General features: G+C 38.7%; 1 protein-coding gene across 10 annotated transcripts in view; it reads left to right on the top strand.

The window, feature by feature from the left end:
- lama2 (laminin, alpha 2) overlaps window positions 1-15606 on the top strand; it is a 189922-nt gene that overhangs the window by 125558 nt on the left and 48758 nt on the right. For 8 of the 10 annotated variants that reach the window (XM_044168817.1, XM_044168814.1, XM_044168815.1 and 5 more), the window contains 8 exons: window positions 5608-5784; window positions 6019-6204; window positions 6438-6556; window positions 6946-7063; window positions 8680-8832; window positions 12306-12430; window positions 12628-12714; window positions 13128-13321. In XM_044168817.1, the coding sequence (XP_044024752.1) occupies window positions 5608-5784; window positions 6019-6204; window positions 6438-6556; window positions 6946-7063; window positions 8680-8832; window positions 12306-12430; window positions 12628-12714; window positions 13128-13321 (1159 nt within the window). The remainder of the gene's footprint in view (window positions 1-5607; window positions 5785-6018; window positions 6205-6437; window positions 6557-6945; window positions 7064-8679; window positions 8833-12305; window positions 12431-12627; window positions 12715-13127; window positions 13322-15606) is intronic. The other 2 variants (XM_044168820.1, XM_044168821.1) reach the window with 1 other exon arrangement.

Below are 15606 nucleotides of genomic sequence, written 5' to 3' on the forward strand. Positions count from 1 at the left end.
GAGACAACACATTTGACAGCTGGCTGCCTACAACTGACTCTGCATTATGCCAATGTTGTAAGCTTCATGTTCTTCATTAATCATTATCTACGGACAATCAGAGGCTTGTTCAAATAATTAAAGTTAGTAGATCTAATTTTACTTGATTTTTGCCAAGTAGAAAATCATTGTTGCTAGTTCGTTTTTCACAGCCTGCCTGGCGGCTGTCAGTAGGTTACAAATATAAAGAACGTTGGCTGATATTTACAGAGATAGGATAGGTGTGCTGTATTTGGGAATATTGGCAGTCTTTGGAGTTTCTGTTGCACAATCACAATTCAAGGCTTGAACTAAACATGGTTTAATTATTCAAACAGGCAATTGTATTGGCTACTTTTTGTGATGATTGCTACATACTGTAGATTAAGGAGGAATTCTCAGTAATGAGAATTGTTGCTTGCTGTGTGATTTTCTGCCCCACTGGAGTGTGAATTAACAAGGAGGGGAGGGGCGGAGGGATAGACATGAAGCAAAGATACTGTGACGTATTTGAGTCAAAAATCTTACTTATCTCAGAGTCATAACTCATACACAGACATGAAAAACCTATGAAAAGAAAAAGAGAAAGATCCACTTTCAAATACAAGGACATCACTCCGGACGGGATTTAAATTACAACAAGTTTGCCGAAAGAAAGGAGTTGATTGTGGCTGTAATTTTTACTGGGATGGGGGTGAAAAATTATTCTTTAACATGCTCCGCATACCTCCAAACAGTGGTTTCTCCCGTGTTCTACTGTATTTCAAGTTTTGGATGTTTTTCTGATGTCACACAAGTTGCCAGATAGTCTATGAAATCCACACATTACATACAATTTCAACCCATCTGTCACCGCAACCTGGCAACCCACAACCCAATCTTCTCTGCACGAGCAGACGGGCCATCGTCAGGGCAGGACAGTGCTTCACCAACCCAGCCCCCCACCCCCACCCCCCGCAACGCCAAAAAACCCCCCAGATTTTGAAACGGAAATGTTGGCAGGTGTGGTGCTCCGGGCAGGATTAAATTGTCAAACACAGGTAGTGTTAAAATCACCCCATCTCCCCTAAAGAAATAAATCCAGTCTGAATGGGGCTTTAGTGTAGAGTGTTAGCATGCTAGCATTTGCTAATTCGCACTAAACACGAAGTTCAAATTAAAATTTGACTAGATCGTGGGATTAGGTGAAATATTCAGGACATCAAAGGAGTTACTACAATTCATCCTGAGTTGGACATGAATGTCTGTGCCAAATGTCACAGCAGTCCATCTAATAGTTAAACCACAAATGCCAACCTCATGGTGATGCTAGAGGAAAAGTCACTAAATCATCAAGCCACATCGTTTGGGAACCATGAATATCTGTACAAAATTGTGTGCCAATCCATCCACTAGATATTGAGATATTTCACTGGATAGATTAAAACTTTGACCTGCAGGGGGCACTTGAGGAAAAGTCAGTTGATCATCAAGGTCAGTAGGCTTCAACCTGCGGGGAATATAAATGTCTTTTCGAAATTTCATGGCAATCCATACAATTCTTGACCGAAGTGGTGGGCCGACCGACAGACCTGCTTTCCCATCTACAGAGCCATGCCTAGCCTAGCTGGCTGGCTGGCTTCTCAACATCAAAATTCAAACACGAGTGTGGATATTACGGATACCTGCTGAAAGTCAAAAACAGAGGTATTAAAGTGTATCAGACACCATCAGACAGTCAGCCAGCAAGTTAGTAATTGATTGTTGAGTGGCAGCCTGTTTTTAATAAAGGCCCTTTATCTCAGAAACCATCTGCGATAAACTGGCGTTTCCGTGGTAACCGTAGAGTTTTCCGATGGAGTGTGGCGAGCAGCTTCATTTGAACGACAAACATTCACTTCATTTATTGTTGACAGAGAGAGACGGGGGAGAGCTGGACACAGAGAAAGAAAGACAGAAAAAAATGGAGAGTTTATTGGAAAGAGGGAGATTTTCTCTGAACCACTGAATCGTGAGATTACACTGAGTGGAGTGGGACATATACACACACTATACACAGTACACATGCATTCACATACACAAACATACATACACAAACTCACACTACATGGGATTACACAGAGGTTAGGGGAAGGGGACACGCGCAGACACAGACACATATTCTGCCATACACACACAACCTTTTTTGTGGTATTTATATCTGATTGGAGAACTGTGTGTGTAATTGGACTGATTGGATTGTGACTTTTCACTAGTTGTTAAATACTGCTGTGAAGAGCTGCACTAATATAATACAGTAAAATCTATAAAGAACTGAGATAAGATGAAAGCACTGATAAGATAAGGAGAAAAGGAAAATACCATCCAGAGGACTCTCTTAAAGGGACAGTTCACCCCAAAATCAACTGAAACAACAAGCTCTGTGGATTATCTTGAGTAACCGGGTCATGATTTCTGGAAAGAGACATTGCTCTTGAGTTTTTCAAATGTAATTTTTTGCTGCTTTTAACACCACAAGCCAAGTGCCATATAGTCCCATTATATTAAAAAAATGCAGACATCTCTATGGCCGATATCTCCAAAACTCGGCAACTCACACCAAAACAATCTAGATGGATAAACACTACAGGTAAGATGAAAAATATGTATTTTTGACTTTGGCATGAACTGTCCCTTTAAAGACGAGAGAGGTTTTGCCCCCGACAAATGTCAGCATTTTCTAACTAGATTATTAATTGGTAATTTATCCAGTCATAGAGTGCACAATAAAGTGAAAGTGAGCAATAAAGGAAACATTAAAAACAAAGGCCTGAACAGGCAAAATGTTTTAAAAAAATAGCATATGAACTCTTAACTATCTGAAACATATTAGTCCCCAGATAAGTAACTTGTTATGTTTGTTGCCACTGCTCCCTTTCACACACCAGGTGCAATATTTTTGCACAAGCATTGTGGTGCCTTCCATAAAGATCCTGTCATGTCTGAATGCCATAACAAACATCTACTTAACAGACACCTATTTCTAAATACTAATAAGCCATTACTTTAACAGATGGATGAAGCCAGCAATATTATGTATCCCCCTGTCTGAAAAGGGCTATTTTGCACATTGTTGAAATGACCTTTATAAAGGTTCATGAATCCCTTTATTAGTTAAATTCAATGTTAAGAAAAAGAGAATTTAATAAAACCCCAGAATTATAAAGTACTGTTAAGTAGTAAACAGTATAAGAGAATAATAAAGATCTACTAAATGTATACATACTTCTTCCTCTTTAGGTACATCTTATACTTCATAATAATATAATTAGAATAGACAAACTAGTTTTGTAAAATAATTTTTCAAAACCATTAGTAATAGTTTTGTTTTCACAGTTAGGACATTAAAACAAAGCAATGACACTGTACACAGTTTAAAAATGTTTAGTCTCATTCATGGAGATGTTAAGATTAAGTTAAGATTTGGTCTATTGGCGCTATATTTCTTAATCAGTCATTTTGACAGTGTATTGCCAGATGGCAACAGGTTGGCTCCATTTAGATGAAACCAGAAATGCATGGCTTGGTTTGTTGATATGCTATATACAGTATATCAGAAAGACTCCAGGCTCTATTGGTGATATTTAGACGCTCTGCAGATCTCCCTTCCATAAGTTAGTATTAAGTTCTATGTAATCTCTTAATAAGTATTTTTACAGAAATGGCTCAAATTTGGATTTTATGATAAACTAAACGTTTTTGTCACTTTTTTCCTGTTACTTATTTTATTTGTTGTATCAAGCAAACTGCATAAACAAAACCAGCTACAGTAGCTACAGTATATAAATATTTGGAATTTAATTAATTTTAAGTACTACTTCAGACAAAAATTAGCAATTTCTTATTCCATGTGTGACTGCCTCTCTGTTATATTGCCAGTGTGTCCAAGCTATAGTAACCAAAGAGCACTCTTCCATAATGCCTTAGATATTATTCACACAATATCAACATATCAACTCTGCTGGACTATGGCGACAGAGAGAGGGAGAGATCCAGGCTCGAGCAGATGAATCTATTTTTAAATTGGTCCACTCAACCACAACCCACAGTCAAAAATAAACCCTGATATTATTCAAGTAATTGAAATATCAACACATAAAGTGGGGGACAGAGAAAATGAGAAAGAAAGGACTAGATTTTCTCCAGACTGAGGCATCAGTTTCAAGTTATATTCAGAATAGAAAGACATTTACATGAACTGACTTTGACCACTAATATGGAAATAACAACTAAAGAGCAATCCTCACACTAACTGAAAAGGGCAACAAAAGTTGGCTTTACCCATTATTGGCAGAAAGAAAAAGAAAAATCACAGCAAAATCAACTTGAAAAAATAACACAATTGTAAAATACAGGTTCCCCTTATTGAAAGAATGTGCTATTTTACAAGATGCACAGTCTTCCCATCACCAAAAAAATCATGGCAGGAAAGTCGCTTTTTGCTGCACTGAAACCAGTGTGCAAAATACAAAAAAAGCAGATTTTTTACTTTTATATCTCAAATGTGATGTCAGCTGAGGAAGGTGTTTGGTTACACAACACGCAGTACAACACGATTTCTACTAAATGCCATCAGATTCAGCTAAAGAGTAAAGATCATTGTCTATTACATAACAGATAATTATCTTCAGACTTGAAGTGGCCAGAATTCCTATACCCATTCAAATACATTTGTCTTGGCTGCCACAGATGTTTTTGTAAAACATGCGAACTGACAGTATTTGACAAGAGACCAGAAGGCATCTAGTCATGTTCCAATCAAATGTTTCCATAAAAGGTGCCTTCATTTGGCCAGTTTTGAGAGCTGCATAGTTCCGTGCTCATTAGTTAGGATAGTCCACAATCATCTGTGCCCACAGATAAAACAAGACCCCAAGGACAGAAACCAAAGATCAGAAAAAAAAAATCTGTAACAAGATAGTAGTCTCAGACAAAAAACATTTGAAACCAATGTCTGCAAAAGTTAAAGAACAGTGAGGATGGAGCATTATATGAGTCAGTGTCATTAGGAGGTGAGGAAAAGAGGAGATTGTGTGACTGAAGGAGAAAAGAAAAACACTGGCACTGCACACATGACTCCTGGACTCACGTACACCTGATTTACAAGTCTGTGTTTGGTATGCAGTATAACTTATGTGGTTTAATTTATGATTACGCCTTTCTACCCACCCATATATGTGCATATGCTGTATCTTGCTCAGTTTGTGTCAAGTACTACATGGTGAAATATTGCTGCGTAACCAATATGTCTGAAAGGTGTACCTCTCCAAAATCTATCTTTTTTGAGTCAATGACTCAATCCCAAACCCTGCAATTCTAGTTAAAAAAGTCTGTACTCATATTTTTTTAACTGAGAACAGAGCATCCATTATTGGTAGCCATTCAACACCATTTAAACTAATCATAGTACTTGTAGAGCAAAATCCATGTCTTAGGTATCCACCCATATACTGAACAGTTTCCAGGGAATCCTAATATTCTCTTCAACAAAAAGTATTCAGTTCTTGGGATTCATCTACAAGGATCAACACAGCATCACATTAATATTGTCATCATTGTTGTGCGTTCCAGTTAACGCTGAAGCCAGAGCAGACGGTGCTCCCACTAGTGGATAAATCCAATGCTGTGGAGACAAGGAGAGGAGTGAGCTTCCAGCACCCTGAGATCCTCGCTCATGCAGAGCTGGTCACCTCGACTCTCTCTGAACCCTACTACTGGAAACTGCCAGAGCAGTTTAGAGGCTCTATGGTAGGAAACCTTACTGCGTTTGTGTTATTTTGTCATATATATTTTTGTGTTTTTTGTGACATGTCTGCCACTTCACTTTTAGATGACTAGGCAATACAATTTTTAATTGTCTTCTATAGATATTTTTAATTCTCTGACCATCAAAAAAAAAAAAACGTTGTTTGTCAGAAAGACACTGTCAAATCAGTACAGGCTTGCTAATGTCTTCAATCAATTCTCTACGTCTTCCTTTAGATCACAGCATACGGTGGGCAGTTGAAATATGCAGTGTACTACGAGGCCAGAGACGAAACTGGTCCTTCCTCCTATGAGCCTCAGGTCATCATCAAGGGCGGTCCTAACCGCAATGTCTTAATGACACGCCACATACCAGGACTCCAGATTGGTCAGCTCACCCGCCACGAGATCGACATGACAGAGGTACAGTAAGGCTTTGGATGAAAGTGGGATAGAATAAGTCTAGACGTTTTGTAATAACTTCTTTTAAATCCAAACTTAAAAAATAATAGTCCTAAACAGAATATAGATGTACTTATTTTTGGCGAGCTCTGTCGGTCAATACAAACAGGGTCTAATACTTTGGTAATGGACTGCAGTGGTAATATTGATAAGTGTGTGTTTGTGTGTGTGTGTGTGTGTGTGTGTGTGTACAGCATGAGTGGAAGTATGCAGATGGTCGGTCTATGACTCGTGAGGACTTCATGGACATTTTGTTCTATGTGGACTACATCCTAATTAAGGCATCGCACGGCAACTTGATGAGACACAGCCGGTAAAACACACACACCTCCACATAGTGTGGTCCACTCTTAAATATGAAATTTGATAGCTTAATAAAGTATTACCTGTGGGAAAAATATCCGTGTTCACTTGTATCTCAAGGTGTAATGAAAATTGTCTCTACTAAAAGCCACAGCAGAAACATTACAACCTGCTGCAAATAATCGTTGTTTTTCTCTCTGGATATCCCAAATGATACATCCAAATACATGTGTATATCCTCTTTGACATTATGAAAGGCAAGTATCTTAATTTCAGAATTTCCAAATGTCCTAACAAACCAGTGCTATCAGAAACACAAAAGAAAACAGTTGTAAAGTCGTAATCATATTGCATTGTTATATTTATGGATTTGATTGTTGACTTCTCTCTCTCTCCCAGTATTTCAGAAATCAGTCTAACAGTGGCCGAGGAAGGCAGACCAACCAAAGAGAGTGAGAAAGCACATCAGATAGAAAAGTGTGATTGTCCAATCGGATACTCTGGACTTTCCTGTGAGGTGGGCGCACCACTAATCACATGCATGCACACACCCAAGAGTGCACACACATGAAGACATTATATCTGCAAAATGTTAACTTTTCCAAAAGGTATTTCTAAGAACTGTATTTTACTACAGTTTTTTTTTTATTTGTAATTGATGAAGATATCTTAAAAAAGAATGTAACCAAGATACGTACTGAGCAGGACATGTTACAGTTGAGAAATCATCTTTCAGTATGTTGTTAGAAACTATGAGTGAGGAGAAGAATGTTCACAATTTAGCCAGTATAAAATGTAAAAATCCATCACTAAGTTTCTTAACATATAAAATATCAAAGACATTACAACATTCTGGATCAAACATTACAAACATTAATTACAGAGCGGGCTGAACTGTCTCTCTCACTGCTCAGAGGAATGAATGTTTTTGTCTGCTGCCTTCACACTAAGAGAGAATGTAAACATGGAGACCACAGACTCTGACTTAAATAGTATCTCCCAAGTTTGCAATTTATATTTAGTTCAGTATTAAGCCTCTGCGACGCCTTTCAGACTCTATTTATTTTATTTTTAAATTTTTTGCTTTGCTTAGCTAGGATTAAGCCTCACTGAGCGTCTCTTCCACTCAGTTGTGATTTTGTCAAAGCAATTGACTTTCAGCTGCGTCCAGCTCCTTCTTTTAAGCCACAGAAAGCATATAGCAGTGACTCAATCTTTAGTTTAATGAGGATTTTGTAGAGACAGCTTATGATACACAGACGCAGCAGTTCTGGGCAATTCCGCTGGATGGCAGCGCTTGAGAGTCATTTAGGTATTATTGTGTTAATCTCAAAGGAATGCATGAGTTGCCAGCAAACTTTTAACTATATTTTTCAACCTCTGTTTCACTTTGTCGCCTGCTACTTGGAGTGCTGAAGAGCAGCCATCTATATCGCCGGGGAAAAAAATTAGCAGTGTACATAATTTAGAAGCTACAGATACTGTTGAGAAAAGTGCCAAATGGAAGCCAAATAGCAAGCAGTAGCTAAACATGAAATGTTCAGGTCGTAGAGGTCTTGGCTGACAGATGGCCATTCTATTTGTAGCTGCCTTCGTTGTTAATAAAGTATTTTTAAACGGGCGTTTAGCGCTAGCAGAGGGAACAGATGGCTCTTTAAATGGACTCCATTAATTATTACTGAACAGGAGAGAGAGGGAGAGAGAGTTACCTTGCGTGTGTGTGTATGCATGTTTGTGTGTATGCAATGTGTGCCTGTGTGTGTTCAAAAGTTACTGAAGGGAATAACTCTTAATTGTGTGTATGTGTGTGAAAAGAGAGAGTGGTCAGCAGTTGCCTAGAGAAATAATAATTAGGGATAATTATGTGGGTCCACGTGTATAGTTGTCTAGAGTGTGTGTGTGTGTGTGTGTGTGTGCGTGTGTGCGTGTTCCTTGTTCTTATATCCCAGTGGGAACTATGTGTATGTGTGCTTCTGTCTGAGTATGTGTGTGTGTATTCCAATATCATGCATGGTTTGGGATTACAGTGGAAAAACTGGATCTTGTATTTCAACTTTACTAAATCTCTACTCTAATTATCTCTCTCATTCTTTCTGTCTGTCTGTCTGTGTGTGTGTGTGTGTGTGCGTGCAGGAGTGTGCTGCAGGTTTCTACCGTCTTCGCGCCGGTTCCCTAGCATCTGCTCCAGCGTCCAGAGTGCCCACCGCTGCCGGCATGGGCAGCTGTGTTCAGTGCCAATGCAGTGGGCACTCTTCCACCTGTGACCCTGAGACATCCATATGCCAGGTAAATGAGTGTGTGTGGGTTTGTTCTGCCACTGGAGACCCTCATACAGCCATATGCCAGTTAGCTTCTGGAAACAAGAGTGAGGTGAGAGAGAGAATAAAGTGTGTGTGTGTGTGTTGGGAGTAATGTCAGGTATTGTAATTAACCCTGCAATAATTAACGACCCCAAGCATATTCGTATGGATTTGACCAAAGCTACATCCTTACTTTTAGAAAGAGGGGACAAGGTGATCTTATCAAAAGATATAATAATTAGAATTAGAAGACATTAAGGCAAAGAAATCGGGTAAGCGCTGTCATTGAACTGTTCAGAAACAAGCTCCTGTAGTTTTCAGTCTGACATCTTTAGTTTTATAATTTATTTAGTGCAAGGGGAAAGAATGCCACAAAAGAGAAATGTTTGTTGTGATAATGTATGTTTGAAGATATTTCTGCCGGCATGTCTTGCGTAAATCCAACAGGTGGCTTGTGAGATACAGTAAGTCTGCACATGATTTTGAAATTGATACCTTTTTTGCACATGCACATAATGTTTAGTATTTTTTTGGAAGACATGAAATATTGCGGGTACTGCAGTTGGCTCACCTTCTTTCATTTGATATCTGCCGCACTATTGCAACTTTCCTTTTTGGAAAGCAGAATTGTAAACCTATAATAACCACCAAGCGCCCAATGCAGCTCAATTTTTTTTGTCAAAAGCTTGTCATGGTCGAGTGCTGGAGTGTGACTCTGATTACTGACTGAAGAGCATATAAATAGGGCAACTAAAAGGATCAGCAATTATGCAAAATGTTTTTTGGTAATCTTCACTCTGATCAATTTAACTTGAAATGTAACCATCATGTAACTGTCACTGGCTTAATGGAACATTTTATTCCTCTAATCATCGAAAAAAGAATTCAGTCATAAAAAACAGCTGAAAACAGCTTGAATCAAATAAACTTAGTCTTATTCTTAAAGGAATGTCATTCCATTTGAAAGTATGGATTTAAAATGTTCAACTTTTATGCACCATGAGATCCTCTGTATGCTAGAATTAAATTAGCACCAATGCAGTCATGACAGACAAATGTTGGCTGTAATCATCCTTAAAGTCCCTGCACACCAGAGAATAGTTGTGCTCTAATATGGATGCCAACAATTTCTTGTCTCCCCTCCAATGTTTTCTGTTTTCTAATTGTTTTTTTTCTCATCGCTGTTCTACTACTACTACTTACTCTCCTGTATCTTTAATCCACTCTCCTTTCTTCTACTTCCTTCTATCGTTTTTCTTTCCTCTACTCCTCCATATTCTTGTTTCTTTTTATCTGCCCCATTCTCATCCCCTAAAATATCTTCCCTCTCATCCTCAGTTATGTATTTAACATTCTTTGTCTTCTTTCATCACCCTGCCATTCTCTCTGTTATACCTTCAGTTATCTCATTTTTCTTTGCCCCAATCTCCCTCTACACCCCCCTCTTTCTTTCTCACCTCTCCTTAATTTCTCCAGTTTTGCCAATTTGTTCCTCTCTTTTTGCTTCTCTGCTCCCTCTTCTCTTGTGTTTGATTTCTGCCTCTCTCTGCCTCCCAGCCATTTTTTTCTTGCCCATTTCCATCTTGCTCTCCATAACAGCGTCATTAGCATTTTCTAACCGAGCGGGCTAAATTGAAAATGTTAAACGAGTTTGTTTCTTTGGTAATTAGCAGTAACGAGGAACACAGGAAGTTAATGGAAATGACTTGCCTCGTTAGGAGGCAACTTCCTGTTGCACTGATTGAAGTTCCCATTTTCAACAAACAAGGCGAACACATAAGACAGAACCCTGGGGATATGAAGAGGAGAGAGCTTTGTGTTTTAGTTTATACAGTGTGTACATATTGTGGAAATTTACTGTATTTATATAAACGCACTGTATTTTGGCATAGTATGTCATCAGAATAGTATGAATGCAATTATGAATAGATATTTGTGTGTGTTTGTCTGTATAATAATCATAGCCAAAAATAACCTGAAAATAAACACAAACATCTCTGGATATGAAAATATTTTGGATGTATTTATACTTGTGTGTGTCATTGTACCCTATTGACTACCCTCATGACAACAGGTGAGTGAAATGTAAAGTAAATGAGTATTTTAGATGGCCAGCTCTTGAGGAAGGAAGCTTATTAAACTCTTTGACGTGTGAGATCACACCTGTCAGCTAACAGCTAGCTGGCTCACAGCACCTCGTCATGCAGGAGTGGGACTGGGCCCAAAAACCATTCATTATTGTGTGTGGACGGCTACATTTCCTATCTGAAATAGTCCAGGCTAGATATTTCTGTGTGTGTGTGTGTGTGTGAGAAGACCCTAGAATGGCTCAGTAACTGTGGGTGGTGAAAAGAAATGAGTAATGACTTACCTGCTGCTCCGGTAGAGATGCTCAGCACTGCAGAAGCAGCTGCGATCACATTGGGTGTTTCCCAGTGACAGTCCGGATGTGTGAATCTGTATGCATGTAAACTAACTGCTCAATCAACTATTTCCTGGGGGAAAAAGTCAGTAAAAATCATCTGATGGCTGTTTTTCATCTTTTTGTCTCGGTAGCAAAAGAGAATCTAAGAGACTGGCAGCTCCTGACTTTGAAGAGATTTGAACTGAAATTACCTTTCTGTCAACATGTTGTCAAACATTTCACTAACCGTCTCTGAATTTACCACCTTACAGCGAAGCACACAAGTGATCAAAAGTGCTACTATTATCCAAAATTGTGAAGTGAACTGACAGCGGGTAATGATAGCAGTATGCCACTATTTTTTCATACTTTTCATCTGGTGTTGGTGTACATCAATCAATGGTGCCAGGATAATTATCTCACTCACCAAAAACAAGCTTCTTCAATTCCGTTTTGTCAGTAATCAAGGAGGGGATGATGGGTGACCCCGGCTGTCGTCCTTTCAATTACTCATTGTCGACTTGAGACAAGTAGATACATACAGGGGATTGTGCACAGCTTAGAAGTTATACTAATTTCCTCCAATCTTTGATTAGAGGGTCTGAAATATGCTTAAATCTCAGCATACATGAACAATAGATTCATTTTATTCCACAGCTGCCTATAAACCATTCAAAAATAAGGGGGAGGTGTTCTTGCTCAAGCAAATCTTGTTTTCATTGTGCCAGTGGCAATATTCAAATACAACAAGCAGATAAAACTGTAGCTTAACTGCTGTTAATTTAATTTAAAAATGAGTTTCCTTTTTAAAAGATGAAAAGCTTTCTGGATAAGCAGCAGCTGTTACAGCTGCCTACATTATGCTCACACAATCAAAGTCTGCTTTTAAACCCAACCACACAAACCAAGAACTCATGCTGGCCAGAGGATGATGGGAAATATAACACCTACACATCAGGGTTAGAGTCATGGTTGGGTTAGAGAATGAATGAAAGTCAGTGCAGTGTCTTCACAAATATAACTAATAACAAATATAATATTGTGTTTGTGTGTAGAACTGTCAAGACAACACAGAGGGTGATCGGTGTGAACGCTGCGCTCCGGGATTCTACGGTGTGGTCCGAGGTTTCCATGACGACTGTAAACCCTGCGCTTGTCCCCTCACCAACCTAGAGAACAAGTAAACTTTCTCTGTTTATTCATCTCTGTATCTGTATGTATCAATCATGTATCGTGTTCCCTATTACATATTTTTGCACATTTGTCATTTTCTCAGCATTTTGTTAGATGTATTGTAAAGTATTACAATATTTCTTGTATGTTCACTGTATTTCCTTTTTATAAAGTATTTTCTGCGGAAAATCTTTCTGTGTCAAGTTTCAGTCCAGCCTGTGTAGCGGAGGGATTCGATGATTACAGATGTACCGCCTGTCCTGAGGGATATGAGGGCAAACACTGTGAGAGGTGAGACACACACCCAGAAAATCACATTCTTCCTATAATTATTGAAGGCCAGATAAGCTTAGAAAACATGACATTTTAATATGGGACATAGAATTGAATCAAATGCCCAAAACATTTGGACAAAGTTGCTGACAATGAAAGTATAAGTAGTTTGTGGAATTTTGTAATTCAAGGTGATGTAGGTAGTATGCTACATGAAAACATCTGGTGGGGACTAGGGTAATTTGTAGTGTGTGTGCACATTGTAGTGTTGAAGTGTGAAGTTTGGTTACTTTAGCAACAAGTGCCCGGGAATTTTTTCTCACTTCCTTTTTGTGCACTAGCTTCATTTGTTTGTGGTCTTCATTAAAAGCAAGGGAAACTTCTAATTGCAAGCAACAATAGTAGTTAACTCTTTCCTTTCCCCGGTCCAGGTGTGCTACTGGTTACCATGGTAACCCGCAGATGCCGGGCGGCCGCTGCGAGGAGTGTAAGTGTTCCTTGTGGGGGGCATTGCCTGGACCATGTGACCCTGTCACAGGCCAATGCCGCTGCAGGGTCGGGGCATCGGGAAAGTCGTGTGACCAGTGCATGGACAGGCATGTGTGTGGACCATCTGGGATCATCTGTAAGACTAACACGCAGCTTTTTATTTAGTGTATTGTTGGTGCTCCTTTTCTTTCTTTTTGTCTTGTCCTTTCTTTTTCTTTTCTTTTTCTCTCTGTCTTTCTTCCTTTTTTTGGCTTTCTTTTCATTCAGGGTGTCTGCATGTTGTATAGAGTTTTTATATTAGTTAGTTATGAACTAACAGCCAACAGATGCAGGTTTTACTGAACATGTGGTCCACATTATGAGAATATTAATCTTACTGTAGTGCCAATAATGAAATAGAAAAATGAATAGAGGCTAAAATCATTATAAAGGCCTCTTTGACTAGTCTCCAACAACAGAAGCTACTAAAGGACCCCAGAACTTAACTTTACCGTACCAGATCATAGTAGAAACAACACATTTGGAAAGTTTGAAACTGTCTTTAGATTACTGAAACCTACAGACATCCTCTCTCCCTCTTTCTTCTGTTTTCTTCTATTCTATTCTCTCTGGAGGCCCAGCACTGTCACCTGATGTTGTGATTTTTACTTTATTTTGGCGATGAAATGCAAATGAGCAGTCAAAACCCCTTCTCCAGTTGCCATGGGAGACTGCAGAAGTCAGATTCAAGTCATTTAGAAAATAATTTCAATGTCATTTGGATCTAATTTAAACTTAATATGACCATAATGGCCGGGTCAATTTGGTGCCATTAGCATGTCTAGAGGTAAGAGAATGTAGAAGAAAAGGTTGTAAGACAGAGGTTGATGGGAAATTGCTGTTGTCAGGTCAGAGAGGGAATTGCTTGCTCAGGTCTTTGTGTTCAGACACACAGCATGTGTTCATAAATTGGCAGTGCGAGTGCTGCAGTGCACCCTGACACCAAACCGGTCGCCTCTACGTCCAAACTATAATCACAAGTCCTGATGGTTTACACAGAGTGGAGCGATCAGACTGCTGTTCACTTGTTGAAGAGTGAGTGCACTCTGCATTTTGCCTCTGCTCTGCCCTTTTTCCCATTCTACCAGACGCAACTGAGCACTTTTGAGGCGGCAGTCTTGAATGAGGGAAATGCAGGTAGCTCTCACATATACCATATAACATGATTTGCTTTGAAATGCAGCTAAATTTCAATACATGTCATGGGTTGCAGCATTAAATCTTGCCTAAATCCACACGAGTTATGTTCAAAAGTTATTAATTTTGTAGTGAAACATACAGAAATTAGTATGACCTCAGGAAATAGCTATCTGCTTATAAACAATAAAAATACCTTAAGAATCACAATCAGAAATCATAACCATAAGCACAATATGATATAAAATCTAGGTTTAAATCTAACCAAGATGCAATACATCAAAAATCTGATCAGCAAAACCACCAATTCTGGAGAAACCATTGCCATCTGACCTTAAAATGTCCTGTATTTGATATTTACATTGTGTCTTGATTAAACTAAACTACATTGTTACATTAATATGCACTTTCGGTACTCACGTTAAAATAAAAGTCTGAAAATACTGACATGATCATACAGTCGTCCTTTCTCCCTGTAGCCATTGTTGCTGCGTGGCACTCAGCTGTTTTTTTTTATTCCACTATGAGATTTGTCTTCAGCAAGAAAACACTTCGACTAATGTTAGGTCAACACTATGCTAGTTAACGTCAACTTTTACTGTAGCTGTCTAATTTCGAGCACTGTGGGTAGCATAATTAATAGCATCCCTACAATGTACTGTACTCTTTGATTTGATTAGAATGTAAATATTTACCTAATGTCTTATATTGTAAGGATGATTTGAAATGGCATTTTACGGTAAGTGTTGCAATATAGGCCCCCTGTAATTATTAAATGATGGGGGGGAGGGTTACCTAAAGCTAGCTAGCCATATCCTAAGATTACCATCGTGATGCCAAAAACAAAAGCAGAAAAAGTACGACGCTGTGCCTGCAGCTTGGCACAAAAACTATTTTCTAGATACAAAGATTAAACCAAACGTTTAACAGCTGTAAGTTACTGTCTAAGGAACACAGGCACAGGTGTGTAGTATTATTATTATTATTATTATTAGATAATCCTTGACATTCACTGGGGTTTACTTTGGGCCTTCGTGGGGTGTTTAGTTTCAATGTTTGTGATAATAAATCGTAATATGCTATACTCTTTATATACTGTGAAGTTCAAATGTGATAATGTGCATTATTTTGGCCTGAGCGGCACTGCAGCTTAATCTGTTACAGCTCTGACCACAAGTCTAATGACTTTGTATTGTAGTTGAGTTCTGTGGCCGCCACTATAGCAGCTAGTGTAGCTTTTAAAGT

Source organism: Siniperca chuatsi, linkage group LG16 (assembly GCF_020085105.1).
Source record: "Siniperca chuatsi isolate FFG_IHB_CAS linkage group LG16, ASM2008510v1, whole genome shotgun sequence".
Classification (NCBI taxonomy): Eukaryota; Metazoa; Chordata; class Actinopteri; order Centrarchiformes; family Sinipercidae; genus Siniperca; species Siniperca chuatsi.